The following is a 22932-nucleotide window of genomic DNA, read 5'->3' as shown; positions in this document are numbered from 1 at the left end:
AGAAACAAAACAATATAAAAATCCAAAACATATTTACATCTATAGTAAAACATGCAGAGTAATCCATATTTGTAGTGGTAAATTTAAAAATACTGTCATTTAAAATAGGGTTTGTGCAAAGACACTGGGTGGCATTTCAAGTAACAGGAGCAATGAGATGGCATGTTGGAATTGTAGTTTCACCATTAATGAAACGCTGATGGTTAAGAGTTCATTGGTTGCTGTGCTAAATGATGGCGACAGAGTGAGCATGCCTGCTCATTGATCCGGTCTTGTGAAACACCCCCATGCTACGTCTAGATTAAGGGCAAAAAAAAAAAAAAAAAAATTGAAACATTGAAATACACTTGTCATTATGCCCGTTTAGAATTCAAAAGGCTAATTGTCATGACAAATTCCCTCAAACAACTCCGCCCTGGCAAACGCTTCACAGCCCGAGTTTACAGATCTGTAAGGGCCGGTTTGGTTTCCCCGACTAAAAGAAGACGGAGAACACTTTGAAAAGCAGGAGACAAGAAAACTTGACCGTACAGTCACAGGCAGACACATATGGTGGTAGCTGCAGAACAAGCTTTTCAACATCAAGTGGCAAAACAAAGTAACAGACAGTCGACCTCATAGGGAACACCATCAACATGGGCGAAAAAGAACGGCCTCCTTTTGACTACAGGTAGTGGTTTACATTTCAAATATAACACGCTCACCTCAAAAAAAGAAAGAAAATAAAGTGTGTCCCAATTTGAGTGAAAATATGTAAAAAACCACATGAAAGTGCATTACAAAGTCAGGGAAATGTATGAGAAATGACAAACCTAATAAGTGTTTGCTTTGTACACGTCGACTTCATAGTTATGAGTTCTGGAAATATATATATATATATATATATATATATATATATATATATATATATATATATATATATATATATATATATATATATATATATATTTGGCATTTATGTCAAGAAATAAAGGGAAGCTATTTGTGCTTTAAATTTAGTAGGAGGGAGGGATTGGGGGAGGGAGGTTACAATTCACAAAATTATATGTATATATTTATATACATTACTAAAAAAGCCAGCCAATCAAAGCTTGTAAGTGTTCACTTTTATAAAAAAAAAAAAAAAAAAAGCAACAACTACCTCATACAGAAGGCCTTTTGTCCAAAGGTTTCCTATTGCAAAAGTTTCACGTAACGCTATTCAGGGAGTACCATCGAACACATAGCACACCTACACAGACGCACACAGGCAGTGACTCGGACACCTGGCAAGACTCCATACACTTTTCATCATATTTAAAGTTTCTCGATACTTGCATACTCGACACTACTGCCGAAGCATGTTTCAAGTCCAACTCATTTTCCCATAGCAGGCCTACACAATACTGACTGACCGACCCTATCGGCGTGTTTTAGGGTTGCAGGTTACAACTCTAACGTCCCGCTACGGTGAAGCTGTAACAAAAAGGACACAGCGGTAATTGCTTGGTTAGGATGTGCACACGTCCTGTAAGTTCTTAATGGGATTACATTTGGCCAAATGTGGAGCACTAACTGGTAAAATTTGCCAAGATTAATATCTCAGTAATCTAAATACTGATCTCCACAGGGACCACAGACACATTAAATGTACGGTTTTAGTTCTCGGATCAACATACTATGACGTTGTGGTGGTTACACTGTAAAACTTGACTTTGGCACGTCACTGCACATCTGGAGAAATCCAGTATCCAGTATCGCTCAGGTAAGCCAGTACATCGAGCTGAACAGGACGGGGTGTGTGTGTGTGTGTGTGTGTGTGTGTGCGCTTAAAACAATACGACAGTTCATACAGTCACAACTAAATTTGGCATTCAGCTGTTGATAGTTGAAATATGTTTTGTGGTGTCACGTTACCCGGCTTCTAAGTAGATGTTACTGTACAGTGTGAATGTACACCGATACAAACACTCACAATAACAAACTGATTTGATTTGAACTTCTTACATGTTACAAATGCTCCATAGCTACATTCATTATAGCCACCTTCAAAAATACCGTACGTTGGGTTTTTTTGCATTCGCTTTAGGTACACTGTGTCCTAAAACGCAACGAGACAAACAGAACTTGCCGTATCTTTCTATAAATGTTGACCTTTTTGGGAAAGTAAAGGGACGAGTAAGAAAACTGAGCACTGAGTTAGAAGAGAAGGATTCCATCTAGATTCACAGCAATATTCCAACTTTCAACAATAAACACAAACACGGTCTCAAACAACCTCACACACGCCACTGCACGTCACCATCACACTCCTCCATTGTCTATAGAGTAACAATAAATGTAGGATTTCACAGAAATAATAAAATGTTAACAAAAACAAAGTGCAAACACAGCTGCCGTTATCGAAATGTGGCAAATTGTCAAAATACCCCCAAGATACCTCCGAGGCGGTAGCACAAATCTTACAAAATAGTACTTGTTCTTTTCGTAGTGTGTAAAAAAACAACAACAACAACAACACCCAACAACGTCGACATCAAAAACATCCAATTGACAACATGAAATTTGTGTATTGAACACGTGGTTGCGAGTCAGCAAGATTTCCACAGGAAAACTATTACTGCCGTCGGGGGGGCTTTTCTTCTACTTCTCTGTAGCCTAAACAAGACAAGTGCAGCGGAGAGTCTGGTGATGGTTGGGTGGATGGTGGCCACGATGGTCACACGGGCTTAGTGTAACCGAAGATCCCCACCGGGAAGTGCTTGACGTGTGTTGGCCACTGGGCAGCGAGCTGGAAAAACTTCACATCGTTCCACTCCACTCCATCGATTGTGACTGAGGACGAAGAAAAGGCTCACAGGTAAATGTAGGAATAAGTGCAAAACACATTCAACATTCTGACTTTGCACTGGCAGCTGTCATAGAGCACAGCAACACCAGATGGCAGCGTAGCCTCACCTCTCAGCATGGTGTGCTGGTGCTTCGCTGTGCAGATCAACCTGCTGATGCCATCAATCACTTGGCTCTTAGAGTCCAGCTCTTTCTCCTTGGGCTTCTTGCTGAGAAAAATCACTGGAGAGAGAAACGGGGAGGCATAAAAACAAATCATCTTCTACACAGATTTCTTTTTGTACTTTCTTTTCAATTTTACACATCAGAGTGTGTTGCCAGTTCTTCAGTTCCTGGGGAGTAAAAACATGCTGAAACTTAATAAAATGACAGATATTAACAGCTGGCTCAAAATCTCACAGGACTGACGGCCGGTCTCAAGGCACCCAGACGCAATGCATTGTGGGGCTGTTGAGTAAGCAATACTATTCGTCTTGCTAATGTAGTATACATACAGGCATTTCCCACGTACACAAACTCCACATACTATGCAGAGTGAATGCACTACATACTCAATCTTACGTATTCTTTTAACCCTTCTCTGGTTTAGAACCAGAAAGATTTGCTACATTGGTAAGAAAAAAAAGATTATTGCTTTGATTATTAGATACAATAATTGAATTTATTTAGATTTTTTCAGTCATGTTTTCCAAAGCGTACCTTTCTTGTTCTTCTCCTTGGTGACCACGGTCATGGCCATGCTGGGTGGGGGGGTGAGTTCCCCTCCACACGGCAGGCGGCTGACCTGCAGTGAACGGAAGTTGCTCTTCAGGGTGTTCTTCAGTCCCACGTCTCTCTTCTCGCCCTCTTTCTTCTTCTCTGGGCCTTGCCACGTCCAGTAGTCCACCTGAAGCCCCATCACTTCACTGCCTGAACACGGAGAGCTGCAGAGCACAACCGGCAAAGTCAGGAACACTACGCACACTCCTTTTTTTACTCCTCTACTAAAGCACAGCTCACGGTGAGAAATACAATTCAAAATAGGATGTCGTATTGTTGCTGATAATTATGCTTGTGTGTGTGCGTATTGTCGTACCCAGTTCCAGAGAGGGCGGTGGACACAGACGGTGACTGCGGGGGGGTGCCCCCTATTTCCTTCCCATACGGACCAGCCGATGGTGGCGTTGGGGAGGAGAGGATGCTTGTGTTGACCCCCATCGCATCATCTGAGTCCACTGTGAAAATGGGGGGGGGGAATAGTCTCATAAACAAAGCTTTTAAGTAACACTAAACATAGCCACAACCCAAATGAATAAATGAAGTAAACAAATGAAAGAATATTGGGGTTTCCGGGTCATTTTCTGCTTTCCTGATCTGAATCAGTATCAAGGGAGAGACTTTTGTGTTTCGCAAGGTTTCTGTCTCCTCATCAGCGGTACAATGTTGAACACGCTAACCTGACAAAATACTAGCACACCTTTAAAAACAACAAAGCCCTTCCTTACCTGAAGTTGAGAGGCTTTGCTCCACAATCCCAACTTTCACAACCTGCAAGAATAAACAAAAGTTTTCCATGTAAGACTAGATTAAACACAAAAAGAATCAATAATACTGTCGGGCACGCTCCTGTAGGAAAATGTATATAAATCTTACCCCAATAAATGGCACAAATTTCTGACAGGAGTCCTCATCAGGGCTGTAAAGGGAGACAGTAAAGAGGCTGTGATTATGACCAGAGGGGGGGTTTCAACAAGTCAACACTCCAGAGGTGCACACGAACACTCAATGGTCCTGGAGGGGAGATGGCTGTGGTATGACCTGCACCATGTCCCATCGCAGCAGAAATGGCACATGACTGGCTTGGGTGAAATGGGGTCATTTTGGGTTTATGTTACAATGAGATGAATGGGAAGGAACGCTCCTTACAACCAAGAGAAGAAGGGGTCTTTCTCATCAGCCAGTACTAGGAGTCATTTTTAAAACATGGAACTAAACGTGATAGTTTGGGCCCAGTCGTAGTAACCGCGTGGCTTCTTTACACTACTATAGCGCTGAGCCACCGGTGCAACAATACATGCCTACACAAAGTTAAGGGGGGAAAAAAAACAGCACGGCAGGCATTGTCAAATAAAGTTCAATACACACGCAGAGCACAGCAATTCAAAAGTACACCCAAAGATTCAGCAGGGAAGCGGTGAGATAGTGTTATCTGTCTGCAAATGTCTGCTAACATGCGGCAACCATAGTGGAGGACGAGCAGCGCTGCTGGCTCACGTTCCAGTGCAGATACAAGGACTACAATCCCCAGCAATCTTACCACCTCGAGTGCTCTATTGTATCTTTATATTTCAGTGATGTTACATACTGCAAGGTAAGGGTTTTGCAAAGCCCCATGGAGCATCACAAGCTGTAAACGTAATGTAATATAACAATTATATGGGGGGGGGGTGTTTAAAGTTGACTGCCAGTCCTTTGTACATGTAGGTATTACTTTACTTTGGTTTATACATACATGCAGAAATACATGTTTTTCAGAGTTCAGAGTAGTATTCATGCAGGAAATATCACATTGAAGTATTATTTCTTTTGACTGGTATTGAAATACTTGATTTGCCTCACGGTAGTCAAAGCAGTCACTAATTTTGAAAGTGTATAATTATGTAGCCACTCCTAAGGGTAAGCCAATACACGTCGGGCAGCTCATTTTCAAGTCAATGTGAAATCTGTAAAATGACTGGTTTCCAATTTGGAAATACTTGGGGTCCTTTTCAAAGGTTGTTAGGCAAATCTTCATAGCAACAACACAGAGGACAGAATCAAAAAGACACACCAAACCAAAGACACAAGTCAGGACAGAGTGCAAAGTGAAGTTACAGTGAGTATCGAGTGTGAAGAGGGGAATGTTAAGACACAGCAAGGGGCTCAAGCCAAATGGAGGAGAGAAAATAGGGAGGTTCAAAAAACAAAAACCAAGAGTTGAATTAGATACCTGATGTAAAAATCAAAATACAAACTTCTTTTCCTTGAATGCAAATCAAAAGGGAAAGGGGGCAGAAGGAATGCAACAGTGTTAAAGCTGTGTGCTGTGTTCAGGACCTTCTGACCAATAGGAAGCTGTTCTTACAAACCTCAGAAAGAAAACCAACAAATGCACACAAAAATGCAACGGACTGTGAGACTGACGGCCGGGTTGACGTTCTATGAAATATAATATCAGCTTTACTTGGAGCGGACCAGAGTCTGCTGGACTCCTTTATGTATGTCAGAATAAACTCCAAGGTGACGACTGACCTGCGGATCATCATCGGCACTAATCACAGCAACCTGTGTGCGTTTCATTTATGAATGTGCCCGCTTGCATGCATATGCATTTAAACATCTTCCTCGTGCACTTTAACTGATGATCAGCCGTGGCTACTTTTGTTCTAGGACTCATTTTCAATGAGCCAATAGACATACTGGACATCAATAGCAGTACTCAAAGTTAAAAATCATGCTTTAAAAGAACAAAGAAACATACATGCATACACAAACATATGCAGCACATGAGTATGCCCAAGACTTAAATGATCAAAGGTACTTTACCTCTTCTGTTTGTAGGTGAGCATCGCCTCTGAGATGGGGAACTGGTGGGACACGTTGGCACCGACCAGATACTGAACGACTCGTCCCGCTACATCGATGTTGTCTGCGGGGAGCGGGGAGACAGGTTGTTAACAACGCGTTTCTTCTGTTTCATGTCTGGCTAACAAGCTGCAATACAATTGATGCGGATGCTAATTTTCACACACAGCAGATCGCTGGAAGACGGCGCATTAATCATTTTCCTTCCTCTGAAGTGTGTGTGTGTGTGTGTGTGTGTGTGTGTGTGTGTGTGTGTGTGGGGGGGGGTGTAAAATGTCATTAAAAAACGTGGGTGAAGTCATCCATTCGACGAGAGGAAGAGATGAATTGTGTGTCAGACAGAAGGCCTTTGGGCCACATGCAGCCCGGACTACATTTTAACCAACACTGATTTGTTAATGTCAACTTATTTCGGCCTATTGCCTCTCTGCAGTTTAAACTAACTGTCCTTGTGAAAGAAAGCACTCACAGCCATTCCCATCCAAACGCTGCCTTGTGTGTTGTGAAGGCAGTTATTGTCAAGGATAAAAGAATGAGGTAAGAAGATAGAAGAACCAGTATTTTTCTTTTATTTTATTTTATTTTTTTTAGCTTGAAACCCCTTTCGAGGTGATTCAACACGGTTTGTGAGAATGTAACTCTGACACCTACGGGGTGTAAATTAAGTGAAATATTAGCTGGGGATGGGTGAGGATTGTTGGGCTCGTCTGGGCAGAAAAAGTGAGAATTGAGGAAAAATGGAAGCGAACAAAAGTCTAACCATAGATGCGTGTGCCAGCAAACAATTCCAAGACTTAGAAAGTGGGGTTAATATCTGAGTGAGAGTTCTGACAGCCTGGTGGTCTTCTTAAGCAGCAGCGGATAGTTTACAGGGGGGAGGAGTAGCGCCATAATCTAGAGCCATTGGCTATACCGCAGCAGGCTGTAGCCATCTTTTACAATTGGGGAAAAAAAATCTCTCCTTCTCATCCATCAGCTTCAGACCCTCAGACCCATACTCTGACCCAATTTCTTTCTCTTTCAAGTTTGCCGAACATTAGACACGCAGATTCGCTTTGTGGCCAGACACCAGAGCTATGCATCCTACCTGAGGAGGGCCGTTCCGTCCTGCAGAACAGCTCCCTCCACGCAGTGTCCATAAAGATGCTGTTGAACCGGCTGTCGAAGGAGGCCACATACTTTGCCAGGGGATGAGAACCTGGAGTAGAAAACAACGCGAGTATAAAACAAAGCTAAAACCACGTGGTGCTCGTCGTACTAAACCTGGATGACTTACCGATGGGGATCACCAGGAAGCGTATGTAACTGAGCCAGTCGGGCGTCTTGTTGGCCAGCTGCTCCACGAAGAACCTCAGGATGGTGCTGAGGTAACTCTGGTCGCCTGCCACCGCCACCTTCATCGTCGGCGGTGTCTGTGCATTGCAGTTACAGCTGCGTGGGAGAAGAGGGGGAATGAGTAATTAAGAGGAAGAAAGAGTTCCGAATCATGAAAGATGTGGATCAGAGAGGGTGTGTGAGAGACGTCATGGCTGTCTGAAGATTTATATCTCAGCAGGGTTTTTACTAGGGGTGCAACGGATCACAAACCTCACGGTTCGGATCACGGTTTTTGAGTCACGGTTCGGACTTTCAGCAAAGAAAAGTGGAGGAGACAAATATAACCTTGCTTTCCATTTATTAATTAAAGAACTTCAAGAACACTTAAAGCAGAGAACTTTGGGCTATAGTCTTACATAAAAACTAAAATATTGAAGATGTCTAATTTGAAACAAAATTAAATAAATAAATAAAACAATCAAGAATACTCAATTTTGTTAAGCTTAAGTGCAACATGAGGTATGTTGATACCCTCGTTCTTAGATCAATATTGAAAGAAAGAAACAGCCAGAGTCTACAGCACTGGTTTTTACTGGTTCAAAACCGGTCTCACCGTTTATTGAGAGCCAGGTGGCGTCATGTTATAATTTGTAATACCAGGTACTTGCAGGTATCTGCAAGTTTTTCTAAAGTTACACCAAATATTGGAACAGCTTTTAGATTCTAACCCTACAATGACAGACAGAAATTCATCTTTAAAATTAGTCTAAAAAGAAAAAGTAAACTCAACCCAGTTAAGCTGGGTCGGTTATTGCTCAAAAAGAAATTAAACCCATGAAGTGATTTCAAGCTGTTTTTTTCTAACAGTGTTGAAAACTTGACCTCTTACGATTAATTAAGACATTTAAGTCACTTTAAGGACCATTTTAAGGACTAAATGCTTCAGGATTTGAGACATTAAAGGGTCATGAAGTAAGATTATAATTTCCAATAGCATAACGGAACTTAAATATATGTGGGCTTTAAAATGTCCATATACTCAGTGACATTAGAGGAAAAACCCTTCAAACAGCTACAGCAGCGACAGCGCTGAGCGAGCATGTTAAACATCAGACGCACAGAGCTCCACATGACACGGCCGCAGCTGGAGCATACAGGTTAACCGTGGAGCAGGTGTGTAAAGAATGGAAAAGTTGCGCTTCAGCTGGGTTAAAAGAGAAAACGGGAACGAATCAGCGCAGCGGACTGACACAGCCTCTGTCTCCCACTGACACAGATGGATCCCAGAAAGAGAGACGAAGGCTGAACTTCAGCTTTTCGTGGCAAAACAAGCACATTCAGATAGAACAGGGTTCACGGACAAAGAGCAGCTTCAGCGGCGTAGAGCGATAGCGTCCTGGAATTCTCTGGCAGTGAGCCACCATAAACATACACCTGGACTACTCCGCCATAACAGGCAGAGAGATAACGCCATGTGGGAGCCCTGTGTCGTTCAACCGATGCATGCATGCATGTGTGTGTGTGTGTGTGTGTGTGTGTGTGTGTGTGTGTGTGTGTGTGTGTGTGTGTGTGTGTGTGTGTGTGTGTGTGTGTGTGTGTGTGTACGTATGCGACTCACAATCTCTGGATGCGAGTGACGATGGTGTTGAAGGCAGCCTGAACATCGGCGGCAGAGCAGGTGGACACAATGGGCTGGCCCTGTTCATGGAGCAACTCGGACACATACTGCACGGAAAACACACATAAGAGGGACACGATGAGTTAATGGGTGTGCAAGAAGCAGGGTTGATCGGGCTGGTAAGAGAGCAGGGGAAAAAAAATGCTACTGTGGTACAACAGTATTCTGTTGTATTTCTGTCTTGGAGCAATAACGTCGGGGAATAATTGCAGCAAGCCTTGTGAGGCCGCAGCTCGTCGACTGAATATATGAAGAGATGAACGACACACACCTGTCCTTGCCACTCCACGGTGTTGATGAGGATGATGCTCTCTGGCAGGCGTTCGTCAGAGATGAGGATCTGGTTCAGCTGGTCATACACAGACTTCCTGGGAACCTTGGAGACGAATGAGAAGCAGAGAGTCTGAGCAGATGTCCACCGGACTAAAAACATGTGTGAAGAACGCATCTGCAACACGTCTACCTGCGCTATGAGTCGCGAGTCCGGGGAGCACTCGCTCTCCATGCTGCTGGTCCTGTCGCTCTGGGCCTTGGAGTTCTGTCTGTCTTTCATGGAGGTGCTGCGGGGACGCCTCTGTAGCCTGTTCTCCACTTTGCTGAGGAGGAGACGAAGCACAAGGAGCTCAAAGTACATGACAGGCGGAGCAGGGAAGAAGGCATCCCTTTTATAGAAACTGTTGAGGAAACCCACATTTCAAATTACTTCAAAAAAAAAGATGAAAATCTAAAGTAGCTTGTTCATACATGAAGACACAACATTATCTTGTGTGCATGTTTGCAGATGTAGTGGTCGGCAGTGTACCTGGGAGACATGTGGTTTTGGGACTCCGTCTTGCAGAGCTTGCCAACAGTGCTGGTCACCCGTTCAGTGTTGACATCCCAGCTGCTCACCTCCCCCCCTGGCGGCCCCTTGTCGTCAGTCTCTGGCTCCTAAAGCAAAAAAGGGGGGGGGGGGGCAAAGATGAGCCAAGGGGGCCGTCATGTCCCATCTACTACAACTACTACAGCCAGTGTCTCACACAGGTTATGGGGCACTCTGTATTCTTTCTGTGCTTCTGCATCCATTTTAAGAGCTAGAGTTAAAAGAGCTGAGGCGGGGAGGGAGGTAGAGAGGTGCTGGTCTGGTAAATAATTGAGCTGTGCTGTTGAGGTTGGAGATAATGATGCGAGCCCACCACGAAAGATGAGATTATTAAAAAAAAAAGGAAAAAAAGCAGGTGGCAGGGGAGACACGGTTCCTGCATTTTTTAGGTATTCACTTTGAACCGAAGCGGTGCGACAAGAGAGGGTGCCGATGGTCGCCGAACAAGGTTAGGCTGACCCGACGGCACAAAGACAACAACAAACACTAACAGCCCACTTTCAATCCTCATCAGTCAGGATTTATCCAGCACGGGGCCGCCTTGTCTGCTCCACTGATCCATAATGGATGACTGTGCAGTTTGGTTCGCACTGCCCTTGCATACTCCCTCCCTCTTCGCTTTTTCCTGGAAAACAACTAAGACTCATGGGAGGAAAGGGCACTCAAGTGGAGCGGGTAAGGGGAAAAAAAAAAAAAGAAATTGGAGAAAGAGATGCTCAAGGGAGATTAAGTTAAAAACAAACAAACAAAAAAAGTTAAACTGCTGTTGTTCCAAACACATACCCCAACGACTGTATCTGTGACGCTGTCGTCTTGGTACCGGGCCCCTTGCACTTTACATCTGTCCACGGTCAGAAAGTCTCCACTCTGCAGGGTAAACAAACACACACACACACACACACACACACACACACACACACACACACACACACATTAGACCACGGAGGTCACTTCTCTGGTGAATATAAATGACAAATTGTCACAGCTCCCTATGTAAGTGCTATGCTCCATCTGCTCAGGTCAAGATTGACCACTCTTGGGATGCGTAACTGGCCAATTTCACAGTGGCAGCTCCACACCGTCAAGCTTGGTGACGGTGGCAGAGCTGGAGAATATAAATATCTCTCAAGGCTTCTATGCGTTTCACCCAGGCGTCTACTGATACATAAGCCCCCGAAGAATAACGGACACACTTATATGCTCAAGTTCGCCTGACAAAAAGTGTTTAAGTGTAGCTCGTAACATCTAGCTTAAATCATTTCAATATTAGATCAAAGACTTTCCACTTTGCCTGCAAGACGGGTTTATGAAGTTCGACGGGAGACATTTATTGAGCGAAATAGAGGGCTATAGCAGTCTGAAATGCGCCGGGCTTTTTTTATTACAGGCTAAAATGGATTCCCTGATATTTATAAACAGCACTCCCTCTCAAACCATTACACTCAACATGTGTCTCTCTCTCTCTGTCCTTGTTGTTTCCAATGGGCCATAAATCTGAGTAGAAGTTCAGGGATTGCTCCATCCAATCTTCTCTCTGAGCATATGTGTGTGTGTGTGTGTGTGTGTGTGTGATGGTGGTGAAGCGGTGGTTCTGTGTTAGTCCTTATAAATACTCGAGGGCTGTAGGGGTGAACAGGGTATGGACTGCAGCCCCCCCCCATCCTCCTCTGCAGGGGCGGGAGCAGCATTGCACTCATGTTCAGAATATCTTGCCTGTAGTATCATGATCCTTGGGAATCCCTGAACCACAACAAGCACAGAGGACTGCCAGACATTTAAACACTGTCCAGGGGCAATTCCTTTACATAATACTGTTTACTAAAAGAGCCTCTCCAGCAACCGAGAGGCGGACCTTTGTGGGTGAACGATGGGGCTGAAAGGCATCCGACGTTTTTTTTTTTTTTTTTTTATCGTGCCGGGCGATCAACTTACAGGACACAACAGCTCTCTCTGCTGGCTTTTTTGGCTGTGTATGCTTCCAATCTCTGTCTGGGAGCTGGAGTGAGACATCCCTTCAAAAAATGGCCTGAAAACAAAAAAAAACAAAGATTGGAATTAGACAAAACTAACAACAAATGCTTTCATTATAACAACATACAGAGTGTGATCAGAAATAATGTAACATCTATAAATACTAAGACTATTTCGGAGAAGATGGCCTTTGAGGAAGGAGGTTGAGTACAGACATACTTGAGTTTGGGCTTGGGCGTGCTCAGGACGCTCTCGTTGTCCTCCATCTCGGGCCCACTGTCACTCTGGTTGTACACCTCCAGGCTGTCGTAGAGCAAGTCCAGATCCTCCTCCACTTCCTGGGTCTGGTCAACTGGGTCAGAGTCCAGGACCTGCAGCACGGGACAAACACTCCATCAACACATCAGTACAGAATGATCAGGGATTTGTTATCACGGCCGTGGGAGTGGCTGGTGCTGTCCATTAGCTAATCACTTTCACAGCTGGGCTAATGGAGCTTAAAGAATGACACTGAAGGCTGTACAATTATAAAATCTATGCTATAAATACATCCCTGCCTTGGTCCTAAGCAGGCCAATTAAAAGGTAAGTGATTGCTAAGGGAGTGCTAAGGTGCTGAGCCTTGATCTGCCAGCTGCACAGTGGGGATGTATATCATAGGAACTGCACACGGGCAGGCTTGTGGACTAATCAGGTGATTAATGCCACTCCATAAGTGCAGAAGCTGGCAGGGAGCAGATAAACACAGTCTGTCCCCTCTCCTCCTCCCGGCTATGTATTTATAGAGCTGTGGCCCTGCACAGTGGCCGGCCACAAGGAAGAGATTAGAGACAGGGGACGTGATGAAAGATCTGCGGGCCACCTGGAGCTTCTAGAAGCATCCAGCAAAACACAACTCCGATGGCCTAGAGGCTCTTGAAAGCATCACAAGGTTAAATCACTCACATACGTTTCTTTTTTTAAAAAGGTACAGATAAACCTAAAGGTCTGAAAACCTGTAGTTTAAAACAGAGCCTAATCGGTTTCTAATGTAATCTATGTTTTTGGGGTCAGAAAGAGGAGAAACAAGGCAATGGATAACTCAATTACTAAATAAATTTCACAGTTCAATGGGAATTATTATCATCATAATGACCTAACACAGATTATGTACTAATGGACATCTAGAGGTTGTTGCAAATAAAATGGTTGACTTCCTGCTGATGACCTGATTACAAGCTATTATGTAGGATCCGCAGAAACATTTATTTGAAAAAGGACTTGAGAGATGAGAAACACAAACCTAAACGGGGCTCGCATACAAGCCGACATTTATCACTAGATTAAGTGGTGGGGAATAAGGGTCATTAATGGATCCTGCTAATGGAAATGTATGAATCATACATCCAGGAGCACAGAGGTAATGCAGCCGAGCACCATAATGATGCTTGTACCTCCGCTGTGGTGACGCTTCCTCTCCAGTCAGGGGCACTTTAGCCGCAGCAACATGCTGTTTAGACAGTCAAGACCGAGACTGTTTTCTCCGGCCCCGAGGCCAATTTATTAACTGATATGTTTCACCGCCGACTCGCTAAAAGCTTCATAACAGACGGACAAAGATTCCAGGAGGGTGCCCTGAGAAACGTCATTTGCTTTGACAGTGAACATCTTCTTCGGGTGTCAATCAAAACAAAACTCACCTCATCTGTTACCTTGAACCTCTTCAGCAAGGCCACAAACTTCTGCTTGAAGTTAGGTTGCTGTAACAGGGAGAAAAAACAACAACATGCAATTAGGAGGGAAAAAAAACAACTGAAAAGGGAATAACTGTCATCATTAAATACACATGACAGCTGGGCTCGGGCTTATGGGTTCTCCCAGTAACCGTCCACTGGATTACTCATTCACAGCCACTCTATGTAAAGACCATTATGATCAGTCCAGTGAGCCCACAGGGTTCATTTACGTGCTCATCCACATCGTCCTAATGGCTCGGACAAATGGAACACGGTGTGTGCTTTCCTTAAAAAAGCTTGTACGACGGCAAAAGCAGGTCTTGAGTTACTCTCACAGTCAATGATTGGCGAGCATAAAACTTCATGTGGTGGAAAAGGAGGCAACCAACCCTGGTCATGGAGGTCGTTCGGATCATTTTCCTGCGGGCTTTCTTGGGCTTCCTCACCTCGTCGTCTTCATCATAAAGATCCTGAAATACAGAGAGGATGGATGAGATATCTGAAAGCTTAACACAACAGTGCCCCTTACATTTCTACCTGCATGCATATAAGCTAGATGTAGAAAAATCTGTATTATACAAACCAAAAACTGTGAACGCACAACAGCTTCTGACAAAAATCTGCTATCTTTTTCTGTTATAACATCACTAGTATACCATGCATCAGCATGTTCAATAGAGCAAGTAGACTCTTTAATTTTGCTTAGCTGTATAAGATTGTGTTCATTGGATTTCTTATCTGTATTTAATTTCGCTGGGTGCTGCAGATCTGTTTGCACCTGAGCGTTTTCTGGCACTGACCTGGCCATGAACTGCGTCATCGCTGGCTTCCTGCTCTGACGAGTAGCTGTCATCGTCCTCCTCAGAATAGTTATCCATGTCTGGGGAGCGGTCTGCAGGTAGGCAAAGCACGGAAACACACACACACAGAAACACATCAAAACACAGGGACACAATGTGAAGATTCAAATTTGCAGGTCTCCCTCGGCCCATATGTTTTAAAAACGTGGGCTGAGAGGAATGGGTCAAGGTCCACAGTCACTGCCTTATTAGTGCTGAAACTACTAATTTGCAATTTGTTCAGAGTGAAAACAAGCCTCCTCAACTCAATGAGAAATGATGTTCTCATTCTGCCACTGGAAGACACAATGAGTAACAGAATAATTCTCTGATTTTGTAAATGATGATTTCAGTTTAATTTTCACAAATTTCAGTTTGAGCCCGAAGACAATTTTCCATCTTTTGTGGATGAAGTTGCTTAATATCCTGTCTTATTGTTTACAGTTCATCAGTAAAAAATAGTTTGGACTACTTGGCATGAATAATGAACTATGGTAATGGAAAAGAAATATCTGTGGATGCTTAATGTGCATGCTGAATACAGATTAGATTGGAGGGCTCTTTTTGTGATCTGTGTCTCACATTTCGATTAAGTTGTTATGACATTTCAGCGGTTGAAAGTTTTACTATTGTTAAATGTCAGCCAAGATTCCTAAAGATGCCGTTTTTACTGCGCGTTTGACAGCTGAGGACTGATCAGGCGATGGAAGATCTTTTTGTTCTTAACAGCCGATTCAGACTTCCTTTCGCCTGTGAAACGTCCTGTTCTGTGCTCTTAGATGGGATGGATTTTATTAAGGATCACTGCAGAGGAGAAAGGGGAAAGATAAACATCTCTCCTTGCCTCAGAGTGACACTCGTGTAATACTTGGTGCATGAGCTCATCTGTTATGTTTGAATGGCCTCCTTAATAACATCCAGAGCAGCGAGGGATCAGCATGGCGGGATGAAGGCGTGGAGTCCGAGCGGGGCCCAACATTTCTCCCCGTCCAGAATTAGAACGGCGTAAGGTAATAGGCCCTCAATCTTTTTCAACATTACAACCATAGCTGAGGAGAATAACATATCCTTGGGTTGGGATTAATGGAGTTTATTCTGTCCTCAGTTGGGAAATAGGAGCCATGTGGAAGGAGGGAAGAGAGGGGCCTGGACAGGAAGGGCTGGCTCCAGAGTGACGGCTGAAACTACATACAGAATTTGACCGGGCAGCGTTGGTACAGGCCTGTCCAACAGACCCACGTTTAGGGGGACGCCTGTGCTCACCTGAGGTTTTGGTCTTGTGTCCAGCCTGACCGCTCCCGTCCTCGTGGTCGATGGGCTGGCTGGAGAGAGAGTACACGCTGATCTCCGCCACACGCACTGGCGCATCTTTCACGTTGCTATGGAGACCCAGAATCTGTCCTCCGTCTGTCGGGTGTTGCATCACCTGGACACGAGAAGATTAACATCGAGTCTGGCCATTGATTTTGAGGATACATTCAAAATGGGTTCCAAACCAATTGTATGCAAAATACTTTTATTTCATCCCTCCCCTGCAATGTTCCTAATAATAATATCGTTTCTTGAAAAAAAATGCAAAGTCCTCTTTAGCTGAGATGCCTTCATTGTCTTGTACAATTCCCGTGTCTATCAATCACTCTGCCGAGCCATGTCGAAGCAGATGGAACAAATAAAAAAAATTTCAGCAGACAGGCAGGATGGAAGAATTTTCTCTGGCTTTACTGAGCCAATAATGATAGAACAAAGATTGACATCGCTTCTGTTACACTGCTTTATGCTCGCGCAGATTTAGCAAATGACTACAAGATGACAGCTATGCTATCTCTAAGTAAAGAGCCAATTTGCTCGTATCATCCAGTCAGGATGAGCTTTCATTCTAAGCGAAAGGGTGCTTTTCACTATTTCACTTGATGAATAGCTGTTCAGGGAGTAGAATCATTTTGCTCAAACACTGGCAGTGGAGCACTCAAACGCTGCATGCAAAGTCCAATAAGTGACTTCCTCCCACATACTGCCCCGACAGATTCAGAATGAGGGCACGGGAGAGTTTACACTACAGCGGATGACAACATAATTACCCAACAGGATCCATTAATGGCCAATCTAGCTTCATTCATAGAAGTCTGTGGGTCGTTTCACTGCAGCAAGCACCAAAAACAGCGCAGCGGTTGAGTGTTATTTCATAATGTAATAAAGCATCAGCCTTGTTTTCAGATGTCAGTCATCTCCTGTCCTGGGGCTACTGGTGGAAAGTCACATGGTCTGAGAATGAATGGGTGCATTCCAAATCAGCGTGACATTCATTATCTCTGTCTTGATTTCTCTCACATACAAGGATGTTGGATATACTAACGTTACATGCTTGTTGGATGGCTATAATTTCATTGTCGGAATAGTACATCATTTCTAAATTTCCCATTATCGGACGACAATTAAGTGACAGATATGCATTGTGCATCCTTGATTTTAAATGATCTGTATCTGCTATATAAAGAGCAATTTCTAATCTTTCGTTTACTGCAATCCATGGCCGTAAGCCTGCTATCAACATATACCCCCCCTCCCCCTCCCCCCACTGCGTTAAAACACCGGAAGACATTTGTTCTGCACAGTGTTGCAAGTGAATGACCCACAGAGGGGCACAATGAAGAGCAGCCAGCCGTTTCAATGTGCAATATCCACACTGACAACAGGCCAAAGCAAAAAAAGTGGCATCTTGATGGCCCAGTGGTTAAACATTCAGTCTGACGTAACGGCAAAGTCCCCACTGCATGTCCAGCTGAGGGATGTACTGGCAGTACTCAACATGGAATGACTCGGATCAGGACAAACAAAAGCTTAATCGTACATTTCTACAGCAAGCAAGCATCCACAGGTGGCATTCTATCAGCTCCTAGTCCATTATCACTGCATAGCGCGGCTGAATGCACCGTTTCCAGAAAAGTGCATATGAAGCCAGGTCCAGATGGCCCATAATCTCACACAGCAGTACGTGTGATGACCATGAGTCATCTGAAATGATATGTAACGCATGAGGCCCTCTCTCTGGCAAACCAAGACGCTGACAGCCGTCACTGTCGGAGGAGAGCAGAACGCAATCGCAAGCTCAGAGCAAAATTATGTTTCTCAAGAGAAATGTACCGGGCTGACGACGAAACAGGAAGTGATTGAAAGTAATGCCCCCAGTTGAACACTATACGGTACCTCGGCCATATTGATGACTCCCACAGCCAAAGTTTTGTAGCCCAGGATAGTTCGGTTTTTGTAGCGTTTCCTCCTCTGCAGCATGATCTGTAGTCGGTTGGAATCCCTCTTCAGAAAATGGGGGTACTGAAAATAACAAATATAACGTCAGATAACAACGCAAACCATATAATATATTCATCAGCCTTTAGATGGAAACCCACATGCAAGCTTATTGCAATGAATAGTTTTTGTTACTCCATAAGAAAAGTCATTATTTTGTGGTGACCTGCCGTGTAGCTGCGTGTTCAGCTTCCATTTCTTGCAAACAACATTTATAACCATTCAAGTGAAATAATAAAACAAAATTGCATATATACACTGTTTATTATAAGAGTTCTCACTGTCCTTCACTGCCTTTTGATGCCAAGATGCACAATGTTCCCGTAGAACAATTTCTTTTCAGGTTTGAATGAGTTCACCGATTCTATTTTCTCTCTGGCCGACTTGGTAAGATGTCATTTGCATCGCCTGTCGACTGCTCATCTGTGCCACCTCGGATTATTGCCACCATGAATGTAGCATGAAGTGTGGCTACGTCATATAATCGGTGCCATCAGACATCTCCAGTGTTTCACTAGCCAGTAAGTGCTCCTTACAATCCATTTAACTATCTTAGACTGCAAGGCGAGATTTGAAATCTACGTTGTTCAGGACCGCAAGCTTCGCTATTTCAGAAGATGCATCTGTAGTCAGAAAGCTGTCTGCACTGAATGTTGTGAAGTGCTGATGTAAAGATACGACACGTACTCGGTTCAGGTTCATGTATAAATACAGCCAGCAGCACTGAGCCAACATGGTGGGTGTTAGATTCTGCAGTCCTACTGACTGAACTATTAAAAAAAACTGTCTGAGGTCTGTCTGCTGGACTGCGGTTGAACCGTTGGTGAACATTCATCACTTCAGAACTATATTTCTCTCAGAGACTTAGTATTTCATCCTCGGTCTTGTCTGTTTTCCTCTGGAATCGTATCGTCTCTGACTGCCAGAACTTAAACTTCACATTGATTTTTCTTGCCTTCTTGGTCTCTAATATTCAAACAATAATAGCTTGTAAGATTAAGTTTCACAAGGTGAAATGCTGCATATGTCGTACAAATTATTGTTTTTGTTTTTTAATGTTATCTAAATGCTGCTCGTTGATTTTCAAATTGGTGAAGATGTTTCTTAAATTTGCTTGTGTTGAGTGTATTTGCATGCGTTTTTGTAAATTGCAGTGCATTGAGCTCTCAGGGCCACCATACTTTATGGGTAAATCCATAACTTGATCACTTGTCTTGGCTCAGTTCACCTTTATCGTTGTCCGCCTAATCCAGTCCGTAACGTCAGCATGCATGTAGTGTCTATTATTTCAAATCTGAGACATTTTGTCATATTCATTTTAATTCATTTCTGTGTGGAGTAAAGCTGCACTTGAAAATACGCCAAATTCAACATCAGCCACAGCACTTTGTGTGAGTGAAGACCTCTTCTGACCACAAAATAACACAATACAGCATTTAATGTATACAAAATACTGTAAGCACACATATTTAGATACACATGGATATTTTGAACTCAACACTTTTGCTCTGGGTTCAGAGGGGGCACAAGTGCGAATGAAGGCTTCAACACAATCCTCCCCGCCAAGTAACTGCCATGTCAGTGTGAGAATTCACAGTATAGTGTCAGAGTTCTTGCCTGTAGTGAGAATGTGAGCTCCAAGTCCGTCTCCATCAGTCCACTGGGTGGGAGGACGTACTCATTTGATCTCAGAAGACGCTTCGAACCCTGGATGACAAAGAAACGCCAAGTTTGATTGTAAGCACATCTACAAATGCAACATAAAACACTATACATCCCACAAATCCCCCATCTTATGTTGTTTCTTGAGCCAATATCTATCAGACAACAGTAACCGAGTGTGCAAGCCTTATTTTAGGACCAGCTTGCTTCACGTTCACACATTTATGCAGATTCACACCTTGAGGCAGTCCAGTACAAATAGTCCTCTACTCCTTCACTGCTTCATAGAGAACAGTGCTACTAGAAACATTTAAATATGGGTCATGTGGCCTGCTAAGAGACCTATCATGAGGTTTTCCTAACTGACACGAGGATTCAGAAATCAGCAACCTAATCACACGCCTACAGTTCATTTGTTCTCCTCAAAGCCACCAGACTCCAGTCATTTCACCTCGCCGATTGTCGCAAAACACACTTCATTCAAACTCGACAGAAACATAATAAGACTTTCCACTAAATAACAGATATAAAAAAAGAAGTTCCTGACCTACTTGCAATGGGAAAGGAGTCCATCGCCTATTTTAGCAGGTTTCCTGTGTTTATAAACCCTGCATATACACGCTAATTTTGGTGGGGAAAAGGGTATAAGCTAATGCTACCTTCAGCATCGTGGTGAGGATGCCTTGAGAGGGCAGTTTGGTCCAGGTGAAACAAGGACTGTAACCAAATTTAACTATATTACCCAAAGCTTGCTATTTTGGTTGAGAGAGACTCGTCGCCCCAAGTTAATTCTGGGAGCTGGCACAAACTTCTTGTGGCCAAACAGCACAAGGGTTTAAATACCACGAGCTGTGGAAGTCTCCTCCACATGCGAGGACACAGACACCCAGTGTGTCCTCAGAGAACCCGTCTCAGCCTTTGGCGAGTTTCTCTTACGAGCCTCGGATTAAAGTCTATCATGTTCCTCGTCAAGTTACAGTTTAATTCTCTTCAAGCAAGCTTTTTTTTTTTTTCTCCTCTAATCTTGAAACCGGGAGTCAGTGTGTAAACGTGAGAACAGGAACAGCTTGTCAAATCTCAAGTTCCCGATCTAATGTCTAAGCTGAAGAGAGGCATCCGTTGTGTAATATATTTGGCAACTCATCAACTGCTGTAACGATTTCATAAGTAGCCATAGCGTAGTTCAGGTGTCTGCTGAACCTGCCAATAGAATTAAGTAAGACTTGGTGAGCAGCGTGGAGCAGTAAATATATCCTCTATCTGGCTTAATACCCTACGAACTCTTGAATGATCGGATGCAGTGGCTACACACTGGATCCGAATGTCATCAGAGCTGCTAAATCATTTAGCAGCTAATCCAGGCAAGTGAAATGCCTGGATACCAGAGGAGGTTAGATGTATTCAAGAAGCAGTGGTGCCTCTGTAGGTGCAACACATGCATGAGCGATTTGAAATGAGTTGTACACATTGCATTATGTATGTTTCAAACGGGCACAATAAAGCAGAGCTTTTACAGTGCAGTTCATGCGCAACACTTCCAGCGATCAAACTCCCTCCGATCACCAAAGCAGGTTGGAACTCAAACACAAGATTGCGTAGAGCGGGATTTCTCGCACACAACTGACACCACACACACACACACACATTTTCTTCTCCACTGAAAATGAACGCTGTTTGCCAACTAAGGCGTGTTAAAGGCATTCTCCAACTTCTAATTTTATCTTCGGCAAACAGCCTCCGAATATTTGAGTGAGCTGAATATGTTTCGGGAGGCTCAGAGGCCCATTAGCACTGTTAGAGAAAGAGGCTCCTGGGTTTGATCATTAGCCCCGGTCATTCTTATTATTCATGTTCTGGCTGTTGCAAGAAGTTGGAAACTTCCAAGTATTATTCTACAAACTAACAAATTAACAAGTGTGCAATCTTTGTAGGCGATGAGGAGAAGTTTGAAATGGATGCGTTGTTCTATCGGAGGCCAGTGGAGGTTTTGGAGGACAGGGGTGATATTAATGAAATTAATATCTTAAAAAGAAGCACATATATTGCAATGTCAATAGTTTTGAATGCATGCAATGAAATCAAAGCTTTGAAGGACTATAGGGAACATGGGAATACAGCAGATTTAGCTTTGCTGACACTTGCAACGCATTCACTTGTAAGAAGCATTTTTCCATCCAGCCTGATGGCTCAATATGTTCCATAGAAGGGCACGCTAACAGTACCTTGACAGTAGCGGCGGCCTTTGTTTTGTACACAGACGGGGTAGATCTCTGTCCCAGTCTGACCTTGTCACTAACTTGGGCTCCACAAAGAGGCCTTGTATGCACCCTTTTCTCATGCTCTGTGGCTGGTACAATGAATCAAGGCACAAAAGGCGAGCACTCTCAAACTGCCTGACATGCATTAACAATACAGAGCCTTGGCAAGGAAAGCTTGTACTGAATGTCCTCTGGCCCCCTCCCCTTCTCTCGCCCTCTCACTCTCTCTCTCTCTCCTGCTACAAGCTTCTCCACTGTCTCTCTGGGGCCAGATGGGGGGGTGTTACAGCCCTTCCGCTCTACCACGCTCCCCGAGCCTGTGGGAAAAGTTCAACTTCAAACGTCTTCTCAAGGTTATTTCAAAAGACAGTAAATTCTCTAAATTGTCTCTCCTGTTTGCAGCAAAGGCAGGAAGTGATTTAGGGTCGGGAAAAGAGCTCAATGTGCAGCTGTAAAGGCGTTTTGAGGCTTCTGCTTTCACGCAACACACACACACACACACACCTATACACACACACCCACCATATCCGAGTGGACTGCAAATGGAAGTGCTTTGGACAGCGGCTTGCGCTGAAATGAGGATTGCTCGCCTTTCCTATCATAATCCAGCTGATGTCGATGTCTTGCTACAACCTTTAGGCGACCGCACACGGGACGGGACACAAATTGCATCGTCACGTAGTGCACGCGCAGCGGCGGACCTCATCACAGCCAAATGTGTAGAAAATGTAGCAGCGGGTTGTCGGCGGAGGCCTCAGCTACTTGAAGTGACCCCGGCGGTCTCCAGGGTGAGAAACAGAAGACCATCTCCAAGGGAACACGGAGCCTCCAACGGACTAAACTGCAGCCTCATCACCCCGGCTGCTGTGGTTTTGGGAGACCGTCCAAATGGT

The 22932-nt window shown here is 44.0% G+C and overlaps 1 protein-coding gene across 2 annotated transcripts in view; it reads right to left on the bottom strand.

Moving 5' to 3' along the window:
* Positions 1–1048: 1048 nt before the first annotated feature.
* Positions 1049–22932, bottom strand: part of zmp:0000000755 (phosphofurin acidic cluster sorting protein 2) — a 41846-nt gene continuing 19962 nt past the window's right edge. Inside the window, exons 3-25 of one of the 2 annotated variants that reach the window (XM_068725395.1) lie at positions 19737–19826; positions 18018–18143; positions 16077–16239; positions 14775–14866; positions 14364–14444; positions 13939–13998; positions 12480–12631; positions 12222–12315; positions 11073–11156; positions 10230–10357; positions 9891–10023; positions 9699–9803; positions 9368–9474; positions 7709–7863; positions 7520–7630; positions 6394–6496; positions 5798–5830; positions 4462–4504; positions 4314–4356; positions 3905–4043; positions 3529–3752; positions 2938–3051; positions 1049–2814 (exon numbers count right to left, since the gene is read on the bottom strand). In XM_068725395.1, coding sequence (XP_068581496.1) covers positions 2699–2814; positions 2938–3051; positions 3529–3752; positions 3905–4043; positions 4314–4356; positions 4462–4504; positions 5798–5830; positions 6394–6496; positions 7520–7630; positions 7709–7863; positions 9368–9474; positions 9699–9803; positions 9891–10023; positions 10230–10357; positions 11073–11156; positions 12222–12315; positions 12480–12631; positions 13939–13998; positions 14364–14444; positions 14775–14866; positions 16077–16239; positions 18018–18143; positions 19737–19826 — 2496 coding nt within the window. In that variant the 3' untranslated portion in view covers positions 1049–2698. The remainder of the gene's footprint in view (positions 2815–2937; positions 3052–3528; positions 3753–3904; positions 4044–4313; positions 4357–4461; positions 4505–5797; positions 5831–6393; positions 6497–7519; positions 7631–7708; positions 7864–9367; positions 9475–9698; positions 9804–9890; positions 10024–10229; positions 10358–11072; positions 11157–12221; positions 12316–12479; positions 12632–13938; positions 13999–14363; positions 14445–14774; positions 14867–16076; positions 16240–18017; positions 18144–19736; positions 19827–22932) is intronic. The other variant, XM_068725403.1, reaches the window with a different exon arrangement.

This window comes from Cebidichthys violaceus, unplaced genomic scaffold (genome assembly GCF_023349555.1).
Source record: "Cebidichthys violaceus isolate CVI_PGR_0920_01 unplaced genomic scaffold, fCebVio1.0.p SCAF_10, whole genome shotgun sequence".
Taxonomy (NCBI): Eukaryota; Metazoa; Chordata; class Actinopteri; order Perciformes; family Stichaeidae; genus Cebidichthys; species Cebidichthys violaceus.
The sequence above is the reverse complement of the archived record's forward strand: the minus strand, read 5'-3'. Positions and strand labels throughout refer to the sequence as shown.